Genomic DNA, 27547 nt, shown 5'->3' with positions numbered 1-27547 from the left:
TTTATTTATATAAATATTAAAATACTGGATGAGAGTTCAATCTGTTGTTTTGCTGTGTACATTTTTGTGATTTGTGTCAATACACATATTGATGTTTTGTCTTCTGCAGTCTCTTCTATAGACTTACAGCAGCGTCCATGGCCATCACAATCAGATGTTATTCTGTGTTCTTTGCCTTGAAAGATCAAGAGACCACACAGAAAGTTGTGACTGACCGAGGAGGAGGATGGAAGGTTCCTCCTCACTGTCATTTTTTAGAAATAAACATGCCCCCGTGATGACTGGCATGTGACTTCCTGTGTCTGGCTGCAAGATGGAGCCTTTTGTAGTCACAAGATGCATCAACATAAAAACACTGAACAATCACATGGAAGAAAACTGCCTGTAGATGCAGTATATACAGTGTGTGAAATGCATCAGTTAACATAATTAATAAAACATTTCCACATCAATACAGTTCTTCGTTTAATATCCTGGTGGTTCTTTGCTGATTATTATCCAATAATCGCCTATACCAGAGCTCACTCTATCCTCACTGAAAAAGAACTGTGATAATATTTCTTAATCCTAAAAAAGCTGTGAGCAGTCACAGTTAACTTGTGTAAATTGACAGTTATGATCACAGTAAATCACAACCAGGCTCAGACAGAGAAGCCTTTGTCTTTTGGTGGTGGCACAGATTAGTCATGCGTTTGGATTCTGCCTTAACTTTAACAACTATATAGTTGTTAATGTGGATGAAAAATTCTGTTATAATATGTATTTTCCACTGGTGGTACATTTACACAATCGCTGTACTAAGTAAAATGTTGAGGTACTTTACTTTCCATAGAGTATTTCCATTTTATGTAACTTTATACATCTACTCCATTACATCTCATAGGGAAATCTTTCCCCTCTTTCATTACTTTAACAGCTTAAATTACTTTGCAGATTCAGATTATTAATACAATCTTAATTAAATGATCTTAGTACTTCGACCTCAACTGGTATTTCCCATCAAATTTAATGAAATGGCGGTCTTATGTTTAGGTATAAGGGTACACAGTTAGCGATGCTCACTGATTCTTTTTCTGCTCAGTTGTCTTTACTAATAATAATAATGCAAAAGAAAATCCTTTCATTTGAATATGGCTGATGTTTTGGTCTGAATTTGCTCTTTCTGTGTATTATCTGCATATGTTTAGTGACACAACAAGAAGAAGTAAACTGCGTGTAACTGAAATAAAGTTTTGTATTTGTATCCAAAAACAGTGTAACAGTCTTTATAAAGAAAATGCACTTATTAACTTCTTTTTCCATCCAAATGAAATGTTCCTTTCTCACATTCTGTGAAAAATAAACAATATCTTTACATCATCTCCAGCCAATCAACCTTTTTTTTCATCATTGACAGATGTTGCATTGCACACTAATTACAATGTGCCCTCCGGGCACTTGGTTCATCTAATTTGCTGCAGAAACTGCTTGCCGTTTATCATTCCCTGCACAGTATGTACAGACTGTAGGTGACTGCTGTCTGCACCTGAGATGAGCGTAAGAGTAAAATAAAGCTGAACCTCTGCATAGAGCAAAGCATTTTTTTTTTTTAAATTAAAAGCTAAAATGTTGTGGTTGTTTCACCCCTTTTTGCTCTGTACTAGCTAAATGAGACACCTGAAACGTTGAAAACACCTGAAAACGTTGAAAAGAGATGATTTAGTTACCTCAGTTCTGCTGCCTGTCTGAGTCCCCCTTCCTTCACCCCGGCCCCTTCTCCCCCTCCCTTTGTGGTTGCAGTAGTTTGACTCCTACAGGCTGTTTGAGTCATGCTGGCTTCTGGCCTGGCATCCACCTTCACAAGCCACAGCCCAGTTCAAGTCAGGATCCAGTCTCATGAAGTATACCCGGCCCAGCTTGTGTTACTGCTGTCAGGAGCCGCTTTTAGTGCATATTATTGGACTGTTTGTATGACAGGGGTTACTTCTATTAGCTGAAACATACTTCGTTATTTCTTTTTATCAAGGATTGTATGCAATATTTACAGAGCTTAGTTTATTATAGCAAAAGAAACAAAACAGAGGTTATTCAAGGATTTAATCCACCTAGTTGATTTGTGTGTGTGTCAACACTGAAAATAAGTTACAGCTGCTAAATATAGTTAAAAATGTCAATATAATGTTCTTATTGTAAAGCAATAAACTACTAGATAATTATTTTTAAAAGTCTTACTAATATTTCCTACAGAATTCAAATAGTATTTAACATTTGTACTGTGTGAAAACGAGGCCATGTGATTTAACATTTGGAAACCATAATTTGACAAAGCAATGATTTGGTGACCAACACAAGCATAACTGGAGCAACTAATCATGAGCATGACATCTCAGTAACTCAAACCAAAGGAAAGCCAAGTACTTTTTTGGAGTTAAGTGCATAAAAAATTAGCTATAGTGGTTTCAGTGTTGTGCTCATAATTTGTCAAGTAATGGTATATGAACTATATGTCACCAGAGCAAATGTCCAGATAATTAGAAACATTGAAATAGTGGAACACAATTCTTTTTTCAAAAATAGACCAGATGCTTTGCTTCTCTTTATAGTTTTTTTTATAGCATTGGCAATTGGAAGAATAAAGCTTCTTATATGGTATACAAAATTTGTGCAAAATGCCATCATAGAAAAACTACCACAAACGGTTAATAAAAACTGACATCAAAGAAAACACACTTAGGCATAAAACCAAAAAGGCAGGTGACCCCGTCACTCAGTGTGATCGCACTGTTGGAATTACCCTCCAACCTGATCAGAGTCATCCCATCATCGCATTAAACCTTCTGCCACTGCTGAGAGGAGGGAGAGCCAATCTGAAGGCCGGCGAAAAACACCTGGTAACGGTGCTTCCACATGATGAAGGCACCGACGCCACACACGAGTGCTTGGAGCACGTTCAGTATGATCTGGAGCAGGAAGTAGAGTGTGAGCGTCCCGGTGATCACCTCGCAGTCGGTGACTCCCTCGTAGGTGAAGGTGCGAGCTATTGGGTCATTTTGATCCAGTTTGCACACACAGTCCTCTCCCATCTGCTCACAGCTGAAGCTGCTGGTCTGTGAGTAGTGGTGTCCAGCGAACGCAATAACCAGCACTGAAATGACCAGGCCGATGGTACACAGGACAAAGTACAGGAGCTAGTAGAGGGCAGAGGACAAGTCAGAGGTTGTGCACTTTCACATTGAAAGCTTTAAAAAAAAAAACATTTCTTGATATTTTCATGCTAAAAGTCTGGCTCCTGCTTTAGTCTGTTGTCTTATGATTAACCCGGAGTGCAAAAACTGTAGCTTTGATACAGACATGCTGGTTCAGTGTCTATGGCAAGTTAACTTCAAAGAGATTACCCACAATTCTCCAAGGCAAGGCCTGACCCTCAGAATAGGAGCCCAGCTATTAGCACAGAGGAGACACGGCACATGCTAGACTGCCCTGCAGCTACAGCCGCTTCCCACCTTTAGTGCACGTCCTGAACAGAGTGTCTAAAAGATACAGTTGTAAAATGTGACAGAGGCTTTGTGTTGTTTATGCAGTTGCACAATCTCAATAACACTAAACCTTTATCTTAATCCTTCGCTTATATAACAGGAGCCCTCGTTCGCTGGTGTGTTTTGCTCTAAGTTACATGCTGCTTATGGAATTAAGCAAGTGATGAGCGGTGCTTGATTTGAAATGGCATTTATGTTCATTTTGGAACAGCTGTGAAATGTGGAGTATGTTTGGTTAAAGCAAAATGTATGTACAGCAACTGCATCGACAAGTACTAGTAGAATGAACATGATGTACTTCACTAAAGGACGATGATCTCAAATTCAAAAGCAGGTTGAAACTGAAAGGAGTCAACTCCAATATTGTTGTTTACAGTATGTGTGTAGCTTACAAACTCAAATAACTAATGTTTGATAAACTGAGCATCTTGTAACAATTTATTAGAATTTAAAAGGGATATCAGAGAGCCTTCTTCTGACAACATAGTAACACTTTACTTCAGAAAGGATACACATTTTCTACTCAATAGAGTCATTGCTCGCCTTGCGTCAAGGGCAAATTGGAATAAATTTAATAACTGTTAAGCTATTAATTCTTAAGTTAAAAATGATCATAGTCAGGCCATTAGATCATTGACTTATTTGTACTAATGTCACAGATAAATTAAAGTTTGTTTTTAGGACCTCTGTGGGCTAATTGCAGCTGTTCTGGCATACACCATTTTGATTGCTTCTTTACTTGCTTTTTATCATGGCTTTCTGCAAAAACCATTATGCACGTTAGCTTTACTTCTTAAGACAAAATACCATTGAAGCGTTTTGAAGCACTCTCTTCACAGCCTATGTACATATTTGAACCTGGCACGCAAACACAAGCCTGACAGGAAAAAGAGGTTGCTACTTCCAAGGACCGGCTTCTCAGTAGCAAACAATGGTGGACTGATTTTAATTGCCTCGAAATTCCAACTGCATATGTTGTATGGCTAATTAAGCTGTAGAATCAAGACGGATTAATGAATGCACTCATTCACTTACAGGATCTCTCACAGAGACTTTTAAACAAGAATGCAGCTGAAAGCCTTTCTCTCTATGTCATTTACAGTTGCAGTTCCTTACTGTAAGAACGGCCATCTAACAATTACAGTATCTCAGTGAGTAAAATATTGTTTTCTGCAAAGACCTTATCAGTCGGGAAAACATAGACATATTGTACATTAATAGAGTAACCTGATTTAACTCCATACATAACATGGCAGACAATCATTCACAGACTAAATTGTTCACTATCATTTCTACAAACTATATGTCAAACAGGGTGTGTAGACTCACCTTGCCAATGAATTGCATAGATGTTTTCTCATCGGGGAGGTAAGTGATGCAGTACAGGATAAATCCCAGGATGGAAACTAAACACAGCTGCAACAACACATCAGAAGATATTTGACATAGTTTGATTAGATAAACGCATATCAGGACAATGAAAACATCAACATAATATTCATTTTGAAGCTTTTCAACTTCATCTCTTGCATGTACAGTATGAGTGGCAGATACAATATAGAAACAAAACTCTTCTAGATAGCATTTTCTGCTCAGGTTTTCGTGGGTGTCTCTTAATATTGCATGATTCAGCACTAAGCTGTCATCTGATTACATTATTATCTCTCTCTCCCTCTCTCCCTCCCTCCCTCCCTCTCTCCCTCTCACACGGACACACTCACACTCTATCTCTTTAGAGCAATTGGAGTCTTGTGACTGGCATGCAGCATCTTATTTAAATGTTTTTCTCAGGTCTTAAGCACTCAGGATTCTCTGGAAAGTTCTTGATGACCTCAGTGTTTTTCACTTGGCTGAATCTCGTGAGGATCTACCTCGGGATGTTGGTGTCCAGGGATGTTTTCGAGGGTAGATGGCATCTGTGATAAACTAGAATACAATCCAGACTGGAACAACACATTTTTTTCTATCAACCAAAATGTGACCTTAAGTCCTATTTCAAATGATGATGATAAATAAACTGTACCTTTTTGTTGTTATATTTTATACATTTCACAGTTAATCATTGTTCACTTGAAAATATTTTCTTTTAAACTGCAAAAAGACATTTAACAGTGTCATAAACGTGCACGTAAACATGTGATTTGTCAACACACTTCAACATTCTTTAGCACTTCAAATGACATTTCAAGTGCTTTCATTGTTTATATGTTAACGGGCATTCAAACGTTCATTTCTTTCACTTTAAAGGGAACTGCAACGGCCTTTATCTTTTTACTTTTCAACTGATGCTTCAACTGCTTTCAGTGATTAAATGTCTTACAGTGACATTTCATTGCTTCCATGGCTAAGATAGTTCATCTTCCTTCATTTCTAAAACTTTAGCTGACAGTTCTGCTGTTTTCACTCTCACACCTCAACCCTTAGTTTAACTACTCTCTGCACTTACACACAAACTGACAATGCAACTTCCCACAAGATTTAAAATGAGATTTTGTACATGCTTTCAGTGCATACAACTGCTTTCAACTCTAACAGCGACACTTCAACTGCTTTAAGTGCTTACACGTCTACTGACATTTTAGTTACTTTCATGGCTAAGACATCAACTGATATTTCGGCTTCTTTTATCTCGTACACTTCAACTGCTTTTACTCCTCAACTATTAGTTTACCTACTCTCAGTGCTTCCAAACAAACCGACAACTCAACTTCCTACACGGTTTAAATGATATTAAACTTTCATATGTTTTCAAGCAGTTAGATTTGAACTGATTTCAACTCTAACACTTGAACTGACTTCTTAACCCCTGTCAACCCTTCACTGGGGTACCTGAACTTGAACTAACACTTGAACTCCTTTAAAAGTATCAAAATGCAATCTCCAAACAATATTTCACATGCAAAGAGTTCACATTAGAAGACATTTTAGGACCAAATGTTCTTTAGAAAAACTAATAAGAGAATTTACACATATTATTACACACACATTAATCAGAAATATACAGCTTATCTTTCATTTTCTGTCGTCAAATTTAGACTTTTACATGAAGTAAATTAAAGGTGTGGTGTATTTATGTGTATTGACCGTAAGGAGGACCAGGTGTAAACAAGTACATAATAAGCATTGCATTTTCAAATAATAACAAGGTATTTAGATGCTACTTCAGTGTTCAAAAGTCAAGTTGGCTGTGATTGGCTGGCTTGTCTCATCAGGCCAGATGTTGAGGATATGTTGGACATACAACAGAAGCAACAGAAGGTGCGTGCAGGCTAGCGTGACTGAGACAAATTGTTGATCCAGGTGTATGCTTTCAGTTGAATATGACAGATGTAGATTTATCAGAACATGACAACACCAGTGATTTCCCATGCCTACAGTGACTGTCTGGCTGAGAGGGCCAGTGCTGACATGCAGTGTGGTGAAGATGGACAACACAGTGAGGGATATAGCTGAGGGTCATGCAGACATATCAGAAATGGGGGTCCATGCAAACATGTGAATGTAGTGGCTGATGTTAGAGCGTTAGTATGGAGCTTACAATGAATCCAGCCCAGTGTGGCGTCTCCCTGGCCATGAGTGAGGGGCTGATGGCCAACATAAGGAAGGCCACGACTGTGACGGCCACCCCCAACAGCAACTGGAGCAGGGCGACGAGCAGAGGGAAGCGACAGACTCTGCACTTATGGCCGTCCTCTGGCGCTGGGCTTTCATCTCTCTTCTTCTTCTTCTTGCCCTCCTTGTCTGAGGAACCTTTCTGCCCCTGCCCCATTTCTCCTTTTTTCTCTCTTCACTTTTCCCTTTCTGTACACTTGAGTTTTACTGTTGCAGTGTTTGGGGTGGATGAGTCTGCCTGCCGTCTGCCTCTCTCAACTTCCCTTCCCCTCCCTACCAAGGCCTCCTCTCACCATAAGCCCAGCTCGGCTGCTATTTGGAAACAGAGAAGGCTCTGAACTAATATGGAAAACATTTGGACTGGATTCCTAAAGCGGCTCCGGTGCCACATATAGAGCAGGCAGCATACTGTGGAGGAAAGGAAGAGGAGGGAAGGGGGGGCAGGAAGTCACAAAGGGGGATTCCAACATACGACTGTGGGATGATTTTACTTGTAGTTACAATAAAGACAAGAAAGGGAAAGTACAGAGGCAAATCAGCAGGTATGAGTTAATGAAAAGCCAACACAGAGGAGGTCACACTTCATTTGAGAGCCGAAGTGATTGGATCATTCTTTGTCAGCAGTGTTACACAAGAGAACTATATGCTGCCAGCCAGGAAGAGTCACATGACTTACAGGAAGAAGTAATGTGATCATAAGGCATGTGAGAGCATTACAGGGGCTCAGATTTGAGTGTTTTTGAGCACTTAAATGTTCACAAGAGTGGAACAGGTGTCACCGACAATCAGATTAACTTCCTGTAGTCATTTATGAAACTTTAGTAATAAGATATTTAGATGACAGTTCTGGATCTTGTTTACGTGTATTACTAGTTAATATAACAATAACATCACAAATTTAGTGACTTTTTTGGATGATTATTTGGATATTAAATATTTTAGGAGATCAGACAAATCAAAAAGTTAAAGTTCCTAAACCTCATTTAGCAATTATAACACCGATCTTTGTCACATTGTTAATATTTCATTATTAGACAAAGACTCTCAGATGAAGGTGGGAGAGCAGCACCCATGCTGAGATTAATAGAGAACCTCCACGCACGTGTTTTAGCACACAGCTGGGCCGGTGCCATGGTTACTGACAACGCAGCTTTGAACGGCTTGAGATGTATGAATAGGTTACCCTGCCCTGCTCCTGGCAACAACACAGCGTGCACACCTTGAATATTTGTTTACGCTCTGTGTTTACTTCACACTAACCTCTGTGTTTCCACTTTATATAAGCATGCATTAATTTTGTTATAGAGAGATCAGGAAGTTCCTAATTGATTTTTATTTTATTTTATCAAAAGCAGGAAAAAATGCAATGTTTTTTTTAAAGATGAACCTTTGGGTTACTTCTAAACTGTGAATGTGAGCAAGATTGTTCGGTGATTTCTGTCTAATAATTACAAAAATCACCAAACTATCTTGCAGTTTACACTATTATTATTTATCACATTAGATCTTACAGCCTTATCCGTTCACGTATCATCCCGTAGCCACAGTAAGACAGGCTCGAGCTGCAAAGTTAAGGAGCAAAATGAAATGAGACGCATTAATAGTGATCCGATGCATTAGTCTATCTCTCCTCATTCCTGTGCACCTTTTCCTCCGCTATATGTTGCGCATGAATCACGTTTCAGCAACCAGGTCAAAAGTGTTTGGACTAGATCTCAGTAGGAATAGCGGCGGCGATAGCTGCTATAATACAGGGAAGGTCTAATTACCGGGCTTTGTGCTGGTGCAGGCTACACGTGAGTTGGAAGCTGTTCCCTACCGAAAGCGCGCGTGCGCTCTAACCACAGCACCGACGGCTGTGCAAAGTGGCAGCTCAGGGAACTATAGACATCAGTCTGAAGAGCAGCTCCACTGGAGGACACGCACTGTGCATCATCTCCCTCAACCGTCCGTGTGTGTGTGGTTCTTGGAATAACAAACATTCCCTAAAGAAACTCAGGAGCGGATAACCAGCAGCATAGAAGTGATGGATGAAAGAATACCGCATTTACAGGACAGGCAGTTCATGGAGCATGCAGATTTCTTGGGGTGAGTGTCGCTTTTGGCAAACTCTGTCAAACTCTGTCCGATAAACTGTTATGACAACCTGGTGAATAATCGGACACTTTCCTTTTGACTTTAGGGTGGATTACCCCTCTCTCTACATGTGCAAATCCAAAAGAGGAATAAAACGAGAGGACGGTGGGAAGGTACGCGCGGTTTCTTATACTAAGGCAATCTAAATATATAGTTTGTTGTTTTCATGATCCAACCTTTGTGTGTGCATTAGACTCGTGAATTTAACAGGTATAATACAGCGCCTTCTATTATACTGTTATATATTTGTGTTTTAATACAGTAAACGCTTTTATTTTTGCCAGCAGGACGCATACAAGTTACCACACCGGTTGATAGAGAAGAAGAGGAGAGACAGAATCAACGAATGTATTGGCCAGCTGAAGGATTTGTTACCCGAACATCTGAAGCTGTCGGTGAGTTCATGCCAAATGTTTTTTACGTGCTCAGCGAACCTGGTTTTACATGACATGAGATGTCGTAAACAGCCAACTGAGCCTTTGTTTTTTTCTCCTTAGACGCTCGGGCATTTGGAGAAAGCAGTTGTCCTGGAGTTAACGTTGAAACATTTAAACGCTCTGACTGCTGTCACTGAGCAGCAGCACCAGAAGATTATTGCTCTGCAGAATGGTAAGCAGACCCGAAGTTAATAGAAATGTCTTGCATGAAACTTTAATAGTCCGAGAAAGTCCGTTTTTACAGCAGCAGAACATGTACAGGGATAGAACAAAGAGGATAATGCGCATTTTGAGAATACCACAACATAATTATAAATCGTTCTATTGACACGTTTTATCTTGTCATTGTATGATAATATGCTACACTTTACACAATAATGATCTGTTAATCTTTCAACTGCATGTTTTGTAGGGGACCGGTCGACGAAATCTTCCATTCATGCAGATCTGGATGCGTTCCACTCCGGGTTCCAGGCATGTGCCAAAGAAGTCCTGCAGTACCTGAGTCAGTTTGAGAACTGGACGGCACGAGAGCAGCGGTGCGCGCAGCTAATCAACCACCTTCACAAGGTGTTGGCGCAGTTCCAGCCCGGAGCACCGCCTCTCCAGCACCAGCTTCCCGCCGGGGACGCACATGATGGGCAGAAAGCCGACAGCCAAGCTAACTGTGTCCCAGTCATCCAGAGGACCCACGGCGGGGAGCTTAACGAGAATGACACAGACACGGACAGTGGATACGGGGGCGAGGCTGAAAAGAGCGATGGCAAAGATAAAGAATGTGAGCGCAATACGGCGCAGGGACCCAAGGCAGTGAAGATCAAGCAAGAGTTTGGAGATGATCGCGCAGCCAAGAAACCAAAGATGAACTGGCCTGGGAACGGGTTGGGGGGCACAGACCCCGCCAGACCCGACCTGGCGTTTATGAACTCTCTGATGGGAATAAGCAGTGTGGGACAGCAGACTCCTATTTGCATGCCTTTCTACTTCATCAACCCCTCAGCCGCGGCGTCTTACATGCCTTTTTTCGACAAAAGCAACATTGAAAAGTACATGTACCCAGCAGCGGCCGCTCTTGCAACCCCTTTCCCCTGGCTATACCCCGCACACGCGTCAGCGGCGGCGGCCGCAGCTGCTGCTGCAGCCGCTTTCCCCGGCTTATCTGTGCACTTTGGAGCCTCTTCTCAGTCCAATGACTCCCACAGTCCAGACAGCGACGAGTCACACGAGGCTGACATAGGTTCACCAGATGAGCACGAGGAAAGTCCCGCCAGTGACGACGGGGAGGATGACGTAGCTGATGCGTCCCAGGAGAGCAAGAATAGCCCACACGATCAGTTTTCTGCTTGTCAAACGAGCTAATTTGTATGTGTTACCTTTCCTGCTGAGGAGTTTCATTTTGTTTTTTAATTAGGCTAGTTTTAAAACGAGGTTTCACAGAAGAGTTTCTCATGTATCTTGGCGAAACAGGGGACAGTTGTGACGGCGTGTGCCTTTTGCACTTATGCTAGATTAATCAATATAAATGATTATCGACAATGATTGACATTAATATACGGCTGTGTTGTGCTGGAGTTAGTTTTGTATCCTCTTTGATAAAATATTTTGAAGTGGCAGCATTGGTGCCAAAACTTTGAGTACTACAACAGTGCGCAAGATCCCAACCAGCGAGTCTCTTGGGATGTATACAGTTGCAACTGACCTCTGCCAAGGTTATTAAGAGCCTTGCTGACTATGACTGTAAATATTATTACCTGGAAGACAGTCTGGTTTATTAACATGTAAATGGGCCTATAAAAGAAGTGCTCCCGGAAGTGTAACGCCCAATGTACCTCATCCCCAATTTTGTATGGGGTAGGCTGAGTGGGAGGTACTTCACTGTCCCTCCTTCCAACACACACCCCATCTCCATCGTTACATACAAAAAACAGCTACTTTACACATAATAATAACAAATTCTGAAATTATGGGAAAGGTATTATGCCTGGCCTCATTTTTTTTACAGATCTGAGTTTGCTTTGGTTTCCTTTACTTGTTTGTTTTGTGAGTAAAGAAAAAACAATCACTGAAATCGTTCAGAATAATGGAAAGAAGAAACCCTTAATTCACAAGGGGCTGCTTGACCAGCATATTGTATGTCCCCCGAATGAAGCTTTTCAGCACTGAGATACAGTGACCTCCTGTACCTCCAGGAAACATTGTAGGATAGCACCTTATAGATCTTTGATATTGAATGTACCTGTATTTTCCCAGCTGTTAAAGTTTGTATGTAGAATGATCTTAAATCTTTGAGATGTAAAATGCACCTTTTTCTGCTTTTACTCCACCCAAACAGTCACCTCATCATTTTGAAAGTCGATCACTGTAGTTCTCTCAGAACCTTTTTATTGTGTTGAGTTGTCTTGAAATAAAAAAATATATCATTTCATTTCAAAAGAGAGAGCAGAGATACCTCATGCTTTGTGATGATTTCATGCAGTAAAGTGGTCATAAGTCATTCACCAGGTTTGACAAAACAATGCTTATTTCTTAAAGGCAAACTGATTCAAATCAAAATCAGATTTGTAAACCCTGTAAACCCCCACGACACCCCACACTATCCCAGATTAAGTGTTATATGCTATCATTATGTAAAACCTTGCTTTTCAAATATTTGACAAAGGTGGGAAAGAAGCTGTGGTCATGTGACCATCACTTATGAAAATAGCTGTTTTAGGAACTTTAACTTTATCTTGGCCTGTTTTCTAAGAGATTAATTCCTGCAAGTGTAGTGTTGTTCCTGCTTTTTTAAGTTTCACACGTGACTGAATAAACAGATTTTCATTGTATTTTGCATACATGACATTGCTTTTGTAGTTTACTTCAGCTGGTTTTGCCTCAAAATCTGTTATAAACTGTTATATAAAGTGGCATGTGTGTCTGTAAATAGTTTTTTGTGAATATACCATAAAGTATACATGTCTATGTCAATGTTGTAGAAGTCTATGGATTTTTTTAAAGATTTAACTGAGCAACTGTTGCACATTTCGTTAACGCTTTACACATATGCTGTTCTAAATTATTGCTGATGAATTGTAAAATAAACATCAAAACTAAACTCTGCAGGCTTCTTCTTGTTTAACACAAATTCTGTTTGTTCTCACAGTCCCACATGTTAGCAAATACAGGACAAGTTCAGTGAGCATATGGGAAACCAACAAATACCTACACATGTAATATCTAGGCCGTGGGAAACAATGCACACTGTAAGTCACCAAGTTATGCATGCACAAGACAAACAGTTCAGAGTACAGTATTATGAATAAACACTACTGGAAGTCCAGGAGATGAAGTGCATTGTTGCTAAGACTTTAATCAGCGGACAGGTCACAGCAGAGGAATTTACAGTGTACAGTAAGCCAAGGCTTTACACACGTCATGTGATGATGAAGTGAGATTACACTCCGTCTGTACAGGCTGATGAAAAACAAGGGGCCTCCTACAAACTTGTCGAAAGCTTTCAGCAAGATCAAACTCAGTCTTCATGCTTACCTTTAACTGATTTACTGCATTATATTTGAATCTTTATGCATAATTTCAACAGCCTTAAAACTTTAGTGTCTGACTTTATGCTTTCCAGTGATCCTGGCAACGATGAAGTCCAATTACTGCCAACGAATACCTTTCAAGGCTTGGAAAGATCCTGCATGCGCCCTTTTTCAGTAAATTCACATAGTGATGCATCAAGGCCCCTCCCCCCCCTTTCCTTTTAAACGCAACCTTTTCTTTCTCAGCTCAAATAACAATACGGTTCTGTCACTATCTACATTGACCAGTGAGAGCAACTTTGAAAGTTTTAAGCAAAAGCATCTTTTATTTTCCAAGATACAATCCTCTCATAACCCTCCTATGAAGCCATGTAGCAGTTTGGCAATTGCATGGATATGCATTTTCTATATGCCGACATTTCCATGTTTCTACCATTACTGAGTAAATGTCTCCATCTACTGGCGAAAAGCTAGAAGAACATGTAGAGGACATGCTGTACAAACCTCTTCTGCTTTACATCCACAGGCAAACTTTGACCACGAGCACCAGCTGTGACACTTGTAATTTCGTCAGATGGTTTATTGAATCATGCAATCCATGTCATATCAGCAGCCAGTTACAGCCATACATCTGTCAACACTTTGCAGTATATTAAGGCAGGAAAAAATAAAAACAGGTTATGTACAGTCGACATCTTAGTTCTCTAGAACATTATACGGTTGTAAACAGTGACCACAGCTACGTCTCATCCCAGGGTGGAAAATGCACACAAGTGGTTTCTTAAAGGGAAAATCCACCGCAATATATAGACTATCTCAAACCTAAGAACTTTAAAACCAGTCTCTCCTTTAAATGAAGAAGCAGAGACAAACTGCAGTGATGAAGTGTTTTGTTGTGTTTTCGTAGATACTGGATGTTACAGGGTGGACTTCGCTTCTGCAGCCATTTATTCCTGGGTGACAGAACTGATCTAAACTCTAAGATTTAATTTCCCCATGGGGATCAATAAATGTCTTCTTCTTAAACTGGTGACTCCAGCGTACAACTATGTGTTGCATGATGAAATAAATCAAATAATGTGAATGCATTTTACAGCACATAGTATTATGGTGACAATAATACAGTAACAGAGTTGGAAGCACTATCAATAATGTTCTTTCCATTGATGTTTCTACCAAACACTGACACAGAAACATAAGTATAGTTTCCTCTTTGACGCTGTGCTATTTGTCTCTGTGCAGCAATGTGGCCCTAATACATCTAGCGACATCTGATCCAAACGGACTATGATCATTGCTTCAATGTCTATGCTAAAGCTTTGCTGTACATTATTTGAATACACCAACTGTGGAATGAATATAAGGCACTTTGATGTGATTAGCAGCTGAACTACAACCTAAGAGGGGCTTTATATCTTGGCTATTATGACTCTGCACACACAAACACATGTCTTTAAATCACTATCTCAATCACGCTCTCATACACGCTGTCGGTGTAGCTATCCATTGTATTATTACATGCCTCCATTTTTAGTTTCAACTAACCGATTTACTGTACTGCGGGTGCTCTGCACATCCAGGTATGGCTATATTAACGACAATCATGCAACAAGACCTGCTAATCTTTGGCCACCAATCCTTACAGGAAGAAAAAAAACAAGCATAATACATTTGGCAAAAATATACTGTGCAGTCATCTTAACAACAACAACAACAACAACAAATAATCAGCTTAAGAGGGTAATTAACATTGTTTCATTATGCAGATATTGTAGCGGGAATGAGGGCACTGCATTTTTGTAACCGCTTTGTAATAAAATATAATTCACTAAATAAAGCTGAAAAGTAAGAAAACATATTTACAGTAAGAAATCATTGTGGTACACACAGACAGTAACATTCTTCAGTAACAAAACCATTAACCAGTTGTGCATAGTTTTAACATGAACAGACAATCAGAGCTACAGGAATACATTCTGATATGCAAAACGATATATTCTAGACAGGTTTACTATAGACACAAGTGGATCCTTCATTACGTATATAAGAACCAGTCATTATGCTGTATTCACTGCAGAAATTACATATGATTTTAGAGATATAGTTCATAAATTCACATACCAAGATTCTCAAGAATACTCTTCAAAAGGCAATAGTTTAGAATCATGATGCTATTGAGAAAACAATACAAATCATTCAGCAGGTACTAAAGTTAGAGTAAAAGTACATTAAGTGGATATGTTTATAAAGGAAGTTCACAACAGCCGGATGATTAGAAAGTCCTAATGTGTTCAGACCCTGATCACCATGCTCCACGACTTCCATTTCAAGATCAACATTGTTCATTCACTATACGAGTCTTCACACTCGAGGTCGCCTTCAGGTAATTGAGACAACAGTGCATAGTAGTGTGCTACTGAGGTATCCTGTACACAGATATCCACTTACACGTGTGTTCTGGAGTGAAATGGGCTCTGGGAGGGAGACGTGACGTGTTCCCTCCGAGCAGAGCTGGCTCACACATAGATCCCTTCTGGGTTCAAGCCAGAAGTGAGAGGGCTGTGGAGGACCCGGAGGTGACTGGCGTGCGACGACACGGGGCGCTTCAGAGAGCCAGACAGGGGAACTAAATCTGAGAAGGAAAAAACACATTTGTGTGTCATTGTTTTGTTTTTTTAAACTTACATCCAAATGCACTTTATTATTTCAAATTCATAATTAATACCAATAAATGACTTGATTAAAGTAAAACAACAAAGGCCTTTGGACGCTACACGATATCTCTGCTTTGTGCCACTAGGGGGCAGTGCCGAGCCCTGCAGAGATTCAGCCGATGCAGTGAATTTTATGGCAAGGCACAAAATTGCTTGTCGATTTTACACACATGAAATGGAAGGTTACTAGAAGGACATGAACACTCAATTTATTACTTTTCATAATTGAAATCCATCACTGTTAAGTTTAATAAAGCGACCTACTGCTCTAAACGATGAAATAATGAAGTACATGTCATGCAATCAGAAAAATATCTTGCAGAGGTGAGATATTCAAGTTGTATTCACTGCATTAGAGATTTTAAACAAAATCAAGTAGGTGTAAAATGTTAACTATCACTGTTACTGTTACCACGTGTTTCTCAATATGCTTCTCCATGTTTCACACAGCCATGCAATTCATTTAGGCTGGATTGCATTTAATTGTTTTCTCAAATTCAAGTGCAACATGAAATCCAATATGCAGCATTTACAAACATGTAGAATAGTAAATTATTCATAGATGTTGTGGGAGGTTTCGCTTAATGTTTATGCTTGTAAATTTGCATTTATACATTCATTTCTGTGATTGCAGGCTTATTTGTGTTGAAGTTTGTACATTTTGGTTTCAGGTTGGATATCCATCATCTCAAACTTGCTCCTGAAAGTCAAACTTAGTTGATGTGAAAAAAGAAAGTTGATGTGGATCGCCATGTGACTGCTCTGCCATTAATCAGTGCTGTTAGTTCATGCGTCAGCTCTCTGCTAGTCTCCTGTAGGATGACAGAGCTTTGGCCCAATGAGCCCATCACAGAAACTGCTGAGCATGTGATAGAGTGACAGCGTGATAGAGGACTGAGGGAGAGACAGAGAAAGTAAGGTGAATGAATGACACCAGGTCTGCCAGTATCCAGGCAGCTGTTGGCATGGAGACTATAATTGCCACCAGAGTGGATAAAAACTAATACTGTTTCCTCCACTGCCCCTCTCCCCATTGTCTCGATCACAATCTCTCTAACATGCACGACAACTCACACTTGGGTCATTTTCTCTCAGCAGCCTGTCAAGGCATGAGGTAGAAAAATATGAAGTGCCTTGATGGAGCAGAATGACTTTACTAATGCACAGAGCAACTCAGACGGCACATCATGCACTCCAATAAAAACAAGTCATGTGTTTCCTGCATGAATGGCAACCAAAAAGCAGCTTTTATCCTCAGACAGCACACACTTTGACATACAATTAGTTCAGCTCAGTTGCACTTAAATGACCCCTATATCATTGACTGTAGTCACACTGTAGTTACCAGATCAGCTCTCTACTTGTCAACAGCAAGAGATACCTGGGCATACATAGCACTATACGTGACTGTACCCTCATATTTAAAACATGTCCTGTGGCACGAGTTCAAATTGAACTCAAACGATATTCCTATAGAGAACAAAAATTCACCCATTTAATGTTAACAAAAAGATATTACCTATACCTGGACTGTTGTTAGTGCTTTCATCCTCAGTGGGTTCAGCCGGCAGCACGGTGACCTTGGTGCCGGTCTGCTTGATGAACTGCTGCAGGTTAACCTGCCTCAGCTCCTTGGTCAGCTGTTCCAGCTCGTGCTGCATGTCCTTCAAAGAAACGGCACGAGAAGAATGATTCTCGAGGAAACATGATAGCATTAACAATAGCTTGAAACTAGTTTGCTACAGATTATATGAGCCTATGTTTTAGTATTTTGATGTCCGGACAATATAAGGAATATAACAACAAATCTCCAAGTTCTTTGTCAATTTCTCAGATTTCACACAGCTCTCTCCGTACCCACTGAAGGCTTTATATAACTTTCCCTCCCCAACATATGCAGTAGTATTCTCCATTCTTACTGATGGATGTCTACCTTATCACTACATCACCCTGCAGCACTACTAACTTAAATGTATGCATATGTCTCACCTGCAGCTTCTTGCTGCTTTGTCCAAGTGACCGGTCCACAGCCCTGCAGCTGCTCTCCAGCTGGACAGCCTGTCTCTCCTGGGCTTTCAGTTCTGTTTTGACCCTGAGCAGCTGAGCTCGAGCCTCGGCCTCACTGACCCACTGGGTCTCCTGCCGCTCCCTCTGCAGCCGCTCCTCTTCCAGGCCTGCCTCTACACCCTGATTAGGGCGAGGAGATAAAAAGATATGAAAAAAACGAGGGAAAGCATCTACTACAATATCCAAACATCTAGATAAACAAGATAACAGAAGAACAGACTGTGGAATTCTTAGCTGGTTATTTTTTATCTTTCCCCAAAAGTTTCTACTAAAATACAGGATTGTTATTCAATATAAACTCTCCCACACATAGCACACCTGTACCATTGCCAGCTTTTCTTCAATCTCCACTTCACAGCCCTGCATGCGTCCTCTTAGCTCCTGCAGTCTTTCCTCTAGCTGTCTCTCACTCTCTAGCTCGATTTGCAACTCAGTGGCCCAAAACTCCTCCTCCTCCATCTCCACGTCATTCTTCCTCAGATGCTTCTCCAGCCTCAGGATCTCCTTTATCAGCCCTCCTCCTCCATCTGGGTCCCCAATGCACCCTCCACCCCTCATCCCTCGCCCTTCAGCCCAGACCTGGAGCTCAGCCTCATAGGCCTCCAGCTTTTTCTCCAGCACATTGAGAGTCTCCCTCTGTATACCGACCAGTCTGACCAGATCTTCCATGCGACACGCCCACAGGCCAGGGGACGCGGTCCCGATGGCTGGTGGTGCATGGTTGTGATTTCCACCGTTTCCCAAGAGGAGTCTTCGTTTAGCCTCAGCCTCGCCAATTCGGCCTCCGCTCAGTATCTCCCTAAGGCCTCTGGGTGCACCGGTGAATGTCAGAGACTTGCGGCGCGGTTCACGCCGGCGGAGGGAGCGATCGTTGGGATGACGAAGCTTTGCAAGGGGAGGGAGGCTCTGTCGATGCAGCCCACGTTCAGGACCTCTGAGAGGGGGTCCTTCTGAGGGGGGTCGTTCAGTCAGGGAGGGGCCTGTGCGATGCAGGATCAGCTGGACGTCACCAGCATACTGACCCCAGGTGTTCAGAGAAGCCACAGGGCTCTCATGAGGGGCTAGGTGACGCTCAGTGTCCCGCCATTTTTCTACCAGAGTGTATCTCCCAGTGCGACCTGTACAAAACACAACAGAACAACACACTTAGAAACAAGAAACAAACAGGAATTCCTAACAGATTCTAATGCTGGTAGATGGTTACACCAAAATGCAAATATTCAAACTTTTAGTACCTTTTAACCACTAAAAGGGTTAAAAGTGTTAGCACACAGGCCAACATTATTATCCTGTTGAGCCATGTTGCAATCCAACAATTGAAACATTCACATTTCTGAAAACAGCCCACAGTAGTTTTAGAAGTGAGATGCAACACTTGAAATGCCTCAAGTCTCAACCATACAGGAAAAATGCAGGCTGTAAAACAGAACAATCAGTTAAAAGAGGCTAAAAGTGCAAGGAGCTGTGGGTCCGGCACTACGAGCAACCCTTTCACGTTACATTTGACTCAATGTTTATAAGAAATAAATTGCTTAATGCTAGAGGAAACCCAAACACAACAGTTGTTGTAGTGTAGCGACAGAAACACTTGTAAAATGCCAAAGTACTAAATCAATATTGATGTCTGATCACTTAACATGGTGTATATGCTTTTCATAGAAAAAAAGACAGAGGAGGGGGGGGGGGGGGGGCTGCTTTCTCAATTTGGCAGGAGGCTGGGGGATGAGTCAGACTTTCCCTCCTCCTACCCTGCGCTTTGTGGGAAGTGATGTCAATACAGTCTGCTCAAGTGCCCTCGTTCTTGGAGGAGCCATAAGGGAAAGGGGGGTGTTTGGATCCAAGAAAGTACCAAAAAAGCCTCTGACCCACTGCATCGCAGCAGGAGTTCAACGGCAGGAGACTCAAATGACTTTTTTTTCAGTTAACTAAAGGCAATTTGGCATTTTTGTAGAGCCTTGTACTCAGTTTACAGTCGTGGGTTGATGCTTAACAATACAGTTGACAAATAGGCTTAAACTGTTTTACACTTTTAAACTGTGTAAAGAAAACTTGACCAAAATACAATAAAGTGAATAGATAGATAGATAAAACATGACATACAACATACAACATTACCCATCTACCCCCCTCCCTTCATTACAAATGTACAGTACAAATAAGACTTAAAGTAAAATTAAGTGATAAAGTGATAAATACAATAAAACTGTACAGTACAAGTACAGGCTGTTATGATTTGAAATTGAATTGAATCTGAATCTCCGGCCATCACCAAGAGGAGTTGTACAGGCTTATGGCCAGGGGGACAAAAGAGTTCTTGAGCCTGTCTGGAGCAGGACAGGGACATCAGTCTGCTAATACCATGTTAACCAACAACCAGAACTTGAAGCACTACATGGGAGACAGACATTTCAAATGTAGCAGTCTGTCCTCTTGCACAACCAAAGCTAACATGGAACAAGCTAACAGATCAACCTGTAACTAACATGAAGCTGGAAGGACAACACACAGAGGGTTAGGGTTAGCTATAATCTGTTTTTAAATATTCCTAAATTGTCTGCACCCTTTTCTAACCCAATGCATTGTCTGATCTCACCAACACTCCATGAGTGTAATGTGGAGAAGCCGTTCAACAAGACCGGAAATAACTCAAGTGACTAAAGTGGATTTGGATCAGGAATTCAGCAAAGCAGATGAGTAATTTAATGTTCCCTGTGAAACCAACACACCAGAACATATCAGTGGTGTAACTTAATCAACAAATCAGAAGTATACAGTCCTTGGGTCCACATGTACAAAACACGATTTGCCAACAATAAATATTGGTTATTGTTGATAGCTAGCTACCAATGTTTTTAAAACAAAGCAGTTACAAACATCTTTCTTACTAAATATGATGGTTGCTAAAAAAAACAACCGGTGATTTTTTGTGTGTAGCAGCCAATTTAGTAACCGATGAACTGTTCAATCGCCTGGCTATGAGTTTAATGGACATAGCCCAATTCATAATCAGACGTCAAAAATACAACTCAGCAGAAAGTTCAAACAGGTCTGTTTGTATCTCAAACTGTGTGCGCGTGTGTGTGGTTTGTACAGTAAGAATGATGAAGATCTACCTATGGCCTGTGCCAGAGCAATCACCACCTCTTGGCAGGTGGTTGCCTCAGTGACCCCACAGACGACCCTCTGGACTCCATCCACCCAGACCTTGAGCTCCATGTTGGGTCAGAAGCGATGGGGCCGGTTGTGGTGTGTTGGCCCCAACATTATTGAAGGCTCCAGTGGTGCAGGGCAGCTGAAGCCCCTCTGGCTACTTCTCTGAAAAGGAAACACAAGGGGAAAACAGGAAGTGGTTAGTCAGGATGTGCTCAAGGCCACGGTAGTAATGATCAGTCGCCTCGAAGGATTAAGTCTTAAACAGACACACGGAAATCATAACATTTCCCTTTGTGGTAACACCTTTTAAAACAAGTCGTCAAATAAGCAAAAAATACAAAGTATAGTTGGGCTATTTTAGCTAGCTGGTCCAGGGACGCTAGGACCAGCTGGCCATAACGCTGTTGTTTTGTTCTTCTCTATGAATAGGTACATGTCTGTTGGGGATGTAGGAAGAGTCTGCCAGCAGACATTCCCAAGCCCAGTTCCTGCTTTTGTACAAGAAATGACGTGGAAGCAGCGAAGACAGAGCAGGAAGATTGACTCAGTGACACAGAGGACAGGAACAGAGAAGGCAAAAAAATGTAATTGAAAAGGAAAAAGGAGAGCCAGATGAATCATAACACGAGGGAGTAGAGTAAGGGTTTGTTTTAGATGTCACGGTTATTTTCACTGTTCTGTAGCACACGTTATAAAGTCATGTTCTATGGTATAGTTAATTATTTATCCCTTATTAGAAGCACAAACTTAACAAAATATTAGAGATGCCGGGCTGTCTTCATGAAGTTTCACTACTGACTGATTGCTGATGCAGTCACAAGAGTCACACAATCAGCTATCACTTTATCAGATTTGCAAAGCACATACTAAAAATGTGTTTAATAACTACCGACATAACACAGTAAAGGAATACCTAGGGGAATGGATCCTTCAAAGCATTCTTCAAGAAAAACGGACAGAGAGAGAATGAATGGCATCTCCCCAGATCTGTATCACTCTCCATGGATCTAACCTTCACTGCACCTACACTACCGAGTCAAAAGGGCCTTTTGTTCGCCAACCCCCCACCAATTACACCTCCCCCGGCCGACGTAGACCCGATCCACAGTCACAAAGTCACCCACACCAGCCTGTCCTACACACCACCAAGTGCTTTTCTAAATATGGTAGACATTAGCAATTGCTGCAAGGTAACATTTGTGGAGTTAGATTAAGTGTGACTGTTGGATACTGTATGATGTAATGATTATTTTAAATTTTGATTATTCTCATTTTATATAATTTTTTAAGTTGATTGATTAATTGTTTACTTTATAAAAAAGGTCAAAAATGCCCATCACAAGTTCCCAAAGCCCAAGATGACATCGCCAAATTGCTGGTTTTCCCTGACTAAAACCCAAAAGAGATCACATATAACAAAAGGAGAGCAGAAACTCCACACATTTGAGAAAGGAAAACAGCAATTATGTAAAAAAAAAAAAACAAGGTCTATTAATAAGAATAGTATAAGAGTATTAAATTGTTTTTGTAATTTTCATTCGATTCCCTTACCAATTAATAGAATAATCATTTTAGCTCTCCAAACAAAACCTCAGGGAGTTATAAGACATTTAGGGACATTCAGATTCAAGTGTGTGTGAAGTGCAGACAGGCATTGTGTGTGTGTGTGTGTGTGTGTGTGTGTGTGTGTGTGTGTGTGTGTGTGTGTGTGTGTGTGTGTGTGTGTGTATCTCATTGTGTATTAATTGAATATGTGCATTTGTATGTACGTAAGTGTCACCTGTGTCTGTGGCCTAGACTCTTGATCACTCTATTCTTGGCGCATTCACAGCTGGTTGGAAAGTGCTTTTGTCCTTCATTCAGACTGCCCTTAAATGGCATTAAGAGCTGAAGAATGGAGAGGAACAGGAAAACAGTCACACACAAGCACACTGAGATTTTTCTGCAGTGACCCAAAACACTGTCACCATTTTCTTTAACCCTTTTTCTGAGGGGATGTGGAAACAGTATTAGGGACTGAGTAGGTCTTGACGCAAAGCAGGCATAGTGGATCAGCCAGGGAGAAGGTTTGGATAAACTTGAGGGGGAAGGGGAAAGTGCCCTTAAAAACAAATACTGGGCTACCTAAAACAACACTGAGTCAGAGGGATCTACAAGGACCAGTGCATGGAATACTGTGTTGCATTAACAATAGTACAAAAACGTTTTTCAGTAAAAACAAAACAAAGAGACAACTCTTTAGACAAAAGAAAAGCGGACTGATTCAATGGCTATTCCTTACACAAGCTCAAAAAGTCTCAGCGGGGCTTATTTATAAATGTCCCTTGCTCTGGACCAGACTCCGAACATTTACATTCATTAACATTAACCAGAATCCAACTGACGATAGAGGCACAGCGCTGTGGGGCAGAGTGCCATCCTGAGCTCTGCAAGCTCCATTCCTCTGGCCTGTCAAAGCCACAGCCTGGGGAGATGCCCGCTCCCTGATTTGTGCAGCTCATCTTATGCCAGAGAGGCATTTCAGTGAGACAGAGGAGGGCTTAAATTCCTGTGATTTCTATTTAAGGTCAGTTGAGAGATGATCAACTGCAGCAAAACATCAAACTCCTCATGACTCCAGAGCATGTTTGTTTCAGTCTCATTTTGGTTCAGTCGTGTTGACTCAAGATGCATTCCTCTAAGAGCAGGGAGGTGTGTGTGAGCAGCACTGAGCAGCCTGCCCGCCCGGCTGCTGATGACAGTTCTCCAGGCCTACAGGAGCACACAGAGCTGGCAGGAAAAGGGCTTCAACTGGCTGCTGGTGTAAACAACCTACCATATGCTCCTGTGGGCGTTCCATCACGACCAACACACTGCCGTAACACACACCATGAAGAAATACTGTAGGAACTTAAATATGGCACTGCTTCTTTTGGGGATTTACAGTCCATCAAGCATCACGAAGTGGCCCGAGTATCGTGCGGTTTAGCAGTTTGCTGAACAAAGGGGTATTTGAGGAAAACAAAATGAGCATTCCTTACATTAAAACAAAACCAAGACTGAGCTCTACTCAACAGAAAGCCTGCAGGGCGGCAACATGAACATAGTTGAAAAAAATGATCTTACAGGAATCGACACTATTACACCCTGGTTCCTGTCCAAATGTTCTGGCCATTGTTCACTAAGGCATTGCAAGTTTGAAGGAATTTGTATCCAAGTGGCTAATTAAAACTAGTAACTAATTTATTATAGAGGGTTTCAAACATGCAAAACTCCCCCACGCTGCTGTTAATTAAAGACAATGGGATAATTCTTGCAGGCTGTACGAGACAGCGGTCTGTTCTAGTACTTAAACCTTGTTGCCTATTGCTAACCAAACTTTAATTCAAATTGCACTCCCTGTAGAGCAACATGTACTTACTAGCAATTTATACTTTGCTGTAATTGGTAACAGATCTGTTGTGAAATAGATCTCTGCGAGCAGCCAAAGACAGACGCTGGTTTATTGTGGAGGCACTGGTGATGAATCAGTTGGAACTAAGTGGAGGAATCTAATTCCTTGCTTTCCTTCCAACTGATTGTCATCAAGTGCTACAGCCAGGTATAATCCCTAGGCCTAAAACAAATTGGGGTGGCAACAGTATAACATAAATGTAAGACACGCTGACAAGCTGGGACCCCTGTGGTTAAAAAGTTAAAGGGTCTTGCACTGGGAACCAGATAAAGAATCTCGTCGTAATCAGTATGCCAGCCTCGAGTGTATACAATATCCTTTGTAAATGTAAACATTACAGAGCAGGGCAAAGACTGTTTCCAGAGATAGGCCTTGATCCTGTATAGTGGAAACTGATAACATCCAGGGTATGCATTCCTGGGCTGTGAGAATGCAACGGGCCATGACGAAGAGACAAGAAAGCTATGGGTCCATTCGCTCTGTGATCTTGATGGCTATGCAACAGGCCACAGCTATGCAATGACACTTCAACGGACTGCCTCCAATATAAAGTGTGTTTATATCATATGGATCATCGTTAAAAGATCAGCGAACGTCTGAAATTGACATGTTTGAAATATATAAAACACTAAAAGATAAAAGAAGATTTCTAGTCATTTTTTATTAGTTTCTAAAAGCCTCTGCTGTGCACAATGTCAGCCTCCTCACAGTTAATGTAGTGTCTCAGTTGCATTAGCCTCTACACAATGACATGACCTAAGGCCTGCAATATAGATGACTGTTAATTAATAAGCAATTAAAGGTGACATTGTACCACCACTTAAATCAGAGGCTAAAAGGCAGTTGCAAGATTTAGCAGAAAGGAATGTAGGCCTATTTCATTGAGCACTGTTTTGTGTGTAAAACCGCTTGTTGTAGCCCAACTAATACAAACAAAGAATGAGGCATTGCCCAGCACTTCCTCTAGAAACTTAGTTTCAATTCAAAATTTTCGCTCTGGCTCCAATCTGAAGATCCGGGTGTTTGGGATTAAACCCACATCCAGTCACGCTACAGGCAACACCCTCAGCTCCTGAGAGCTCTCCAGTGGCTACTGCCCTGGAGCAAGCCTCCCTCTTTGTCTCTGTGCCTGGCTGATATTAAACTATTAGGTGCTGGAGCGGCCTCCCCCATTTGGGAGGTCAGTGCTGGCAGGATCCTGAACATCTGGACGGCACGTTCGGCCAGCAATAATGCCGCCTTTGTTCCCTTGCCATATTCACTGCTCACTAGCCAGCTTTGAAGAGCCAGCAAGGCAGGCAGCGGGCTCCTGCACTGGGGCAACAAGAGGCCTCTAGCCAAGGTTTACATGTTACAGTGGTTTGTAAAACATCATCTGGTGATGAATCACACTCTTGCATATAAACAGATATAAAAATGGTTTTCAGCAGCAGTAAATGGCACCTACACACAAAAAGTGGCAAACACTTATGTATGTTTCCAGCCAGTGGGTAGTTCTTTGCAGCCAGGTCTTCGTGGTGCTGTGACACTATTAAATGCAGCAAGGGCCACTGAATTACATGATTCTATTTCTAGACTAAAGCAGGCCTCTCAGATCACAAAGTGTCCTGTGAGACATACAACTTGGCTGAGTGCAACAACTCCACAGGTTGGTTCTGCTACACCTGGTGTGTGTTAGTAAGTAATGTGGAGCACTGGGACTTCAGATGGAATACGTGATGTTATACCTAGATACGTTATGATTATTGATGTGTAAAGATTTTTGAAAGCATGAGACCTCGTTTTATTTACAGAAAATGCTGAACCTGATGAGAGACAATACTGTGAAAAAGTATTGCAACATTTCTAAGTGAATGTTCTACAAAACATTTAGGCCTGCTACAAAAATAGTGCAAGATAAAGTCTAAATCATCCGAGAACACCTAAACATGCTTTCAACTGATTATTTCTCATACTTACAGATAAAGACACAATAAAAAGCAGTGTTAGCTTGATGTCTCGGCATTTTGAATCCCCAAAGACAGAATACGTTTGCATCTTTGAGCGTTACACTGCACCTCTGCCTCATAGTGTTGTGTTGAGTGGGACGAGGCTGGAGAAATGGCGATAATGGGCTGTAGTGGACTCAGAGAGTATACCCGAACTATTCTACTACAGAAATGTTTCCGTTATTTCAGCCTCACAACTACAACGGGCACAGCTGCAGCACACTGCTATTATTAGGTCCGTGTAAGGTTCTTACCTTTATGGCTCAAACAGGATTTAACTTAGTGTTCCCTATCCGAAGTGAAGTTTAGGGGGAAAACACAGGTAAAGGCGTCAATTCCGCAAACTGTGTCCTTCTTTACCATTGCCCAGTAAATCACTTCCAACGAACTGCGACAAAGTATCGTTTGGCTGCTGGACAAAAAACTGAATAAAAGGCTACAGACGCCTTCATTAACAGATAACTGACGTTCTGGTCCTCTGTCCGAAAGTTTGCGTCTGTCCTCTCTGTGCGCTAGTCTTTTGCGGTCTCTGTCTCAGCAAGAAGCTGCGGAAAAAGCCCCTCTCCCCGTTTCATTACTCCTGCTGGTAAATACATCGCATTGGAACTGGGACACCGCAAGGCATTGTGGACCGTTTAAAGCTGCAATACACTCTGAAGGGGGGAGGCCACCTTACAGCCAACTTTTACACATCCAGGACATCTTAACAGTCCTCTTCTTTCCATAAGACACTTATGTATAGTTTCTACTCAGCTCTTGTTTTAGTCTATCTATTCTTATCTTTACTTCTGAACTTATTTATGTGTTTGTGCTGCTGTAACATCTGAATCTCCCTTCTGGGGATCATTAAGAGTTTATCTTATCTTATCTTATACAGACATAGCCCCATCTAACATACTTAGAGAATACATTATCAGCAGTAGCGATGTGTGAACAAAGCAGAGTCAATCCTATTATCAAAAGTCTAT

At 41.3% G+C, this 27547-nt stretch overlaps 3 protein-coding genes across 6 annotated transcripts; 1 reads left to right on the top strand and 2 right to left on the bottom strand.

The window, feature by feature from the left end:
* Positions 1-2042: 2042 nt before the first annotated feature.
* On the bottom strand, positions 2043-7484 carry sspn (sarcospan (Kras oncogene-associated gene)). Its single transcript, XM_029432947.1, has 3 exons — positions 7054-7484; positions 4845-4931; positions 2043-3167 (listed from the first exon to the last, which is right to left on the bottom strand). The coding sequence occupies exons 1-3, from the start codon at positions 7282-7284 to the stop codon at positions 2808-2810; spliced, it is 678 nt and encodes a 225-aa protein (XP_029288807.1). The 5' UTR covers positions 7285-7484; the 3' UTR covers positions 2043-2807.
* Positions 7485-9016: 1532 nt separating this feature from the next.
* Positions 9017-12794, top strand: bhlhe41 (basic helix-loop-helix family, member e41). Of its 2 annotated transcripts, none has more exons than XM_029434793.1 (5): positions 9017-9215; positions 9310-9376; positions 9551-9658; positions 9761-9872; positions 10113-12794. In XM_029434793.1, the coding sequence occupies exons 1-5, from the start codon at positions 9154-9156 to the stop codon at positions 11057-11059; spliced, it is 1296 nt and encodes a 431-aa protein (XP_029290653.1). In that variant the 5' UTR covers positions 9017-9153; the 3' UTR covers positions 11060-12794. The 2 variants fall into 2 exon arrangements, with proteins under 2 accessions (XP_029290653.1, XP_029290652.1); XM_029434792.1 differs by having other exon boundaries at positions 9548-9658.
* A 992-nt stretch (positions 12795-13786) lies between these two features.
* Positions 13787-27199, bottom strand: rassf8a (Ras association domain family member 8a). 3 transcript variants are annotated; one of them, XM_029434121.1, is made up of 6 exons: positions 26834-27199; positions 21119-21320; positions 18324-19123; positions 17928-18125; positions 17458-17602; positions 13787-15856 (listed from the first exon to the last, which is right to left on the bottom strand). In XM_029434121.1, the coding sequence occupies exons 2-6, from the start codon at positions 21219-21221 to the stop codon at positions 15741-15743; spliced, it is 1362 nt and encodes a 453-aa protein (XP_029289981.1). In that variant the 5' UTR covers positions 21222-21320; positions 26834-27199; the 3' UTR covers positions 13787-15740. The 3 variants fall into 3 exon arrangements, with proteins under 3 accessions (XP_029289981.1, XP_029289982.1, XP_029289984.1); XM_029434122.1 differs by having other exon boundaries at positions 17464-17602; XM_029434124.1 differs by having other exon boundaries at positions 18330-19123.
* Between the last annotated feature and the right edge of the window lie 348 nt (positions 27200-27547).

Source organism: Cottoperca gobio, chromosome 6 (genome assembly GCF_900634415.1).
Source record: "Cottoperca gobio chromosome 6, fCotGob3.1, whole genome shotgun sequence".
In the NCBI taxonomy this organism is placed as follows: domain Eukaryota; kingdom Metazoa; phylum Chordata; class Actinopteri; order Perciformes; family Bovichtidae; genus Cottoperca; species Cottoperca gobio.
Note: the sequence above shows the minus strand (reverse complement) of the source record. Positions and strands in the feature narration are given on the sequence as shown.

Bases quoted from the DNA above. Each gene is read 5' to 3' on its own strand.
- sspn (XM_029432947.1), bottom strand. From the start codon at position 7,284: ATGGGGCAGGGGCAGAAAGGTTCCTCAGACAAGGAGGGCAAGAAGAAG. The intron at 4,932-7,053 runs GTAAGCTCCATA...GTGTTGTTGCAG, and splicing joins CACACTGGGCTGGATTCATT to CTGTGTTTAGTTTCCATCCT. The intron at 3,168-4,844 runs GTGAGTCTACAC...GCCCTCTACTAG, and splicing joins CTATGCAATTCATTGGCAAG to CTCCTGTACTTTGTCCTGTG.
- bhlhe41 (XM_029434792.1), top strand. From the start codon at position 9,154: ATGGATGAAAGAATACCGCATTTACAGGACAGGCAGTTCATGGAGCAT. The intron at 9,377-9,547 runs GTACGCGCGGTT...TATTTTTGCCAG, and splicing joins AACGAGAGGACGGTGGGAAG to CAGGACGCATACAAGTTACC. The intron at 9,659-9,760 runs GTGAGTTCATGC...TTTTCTCCTTAG, and splicing joins CCGAACATCTGAAGCTGTCG to ACGCTCGGGCATTTGGAGAA.
- rassf8a (XM_029434121.1), bottom strand. From the start codon at position 21,221: ATGGAGCTCAAGGTCTGGGTGGATGGAGTCCAGAGGGTCGTCTGTGGG. The intron at 19,124-21,118 runs GTAGATCTTCAT...TGTTTTGTACAG, and splicing joins TGCTCTGGCACAGGCCATAG to GTCGCACTGGGAGATACACT. The intron at 17,603-17,927 runs GTGAGACATATG...GTTTCTTTGAAG, and splicing joins AAAGCAGCAAGAAGCTGCAG to GACATGCAGCACGAGCTGGA.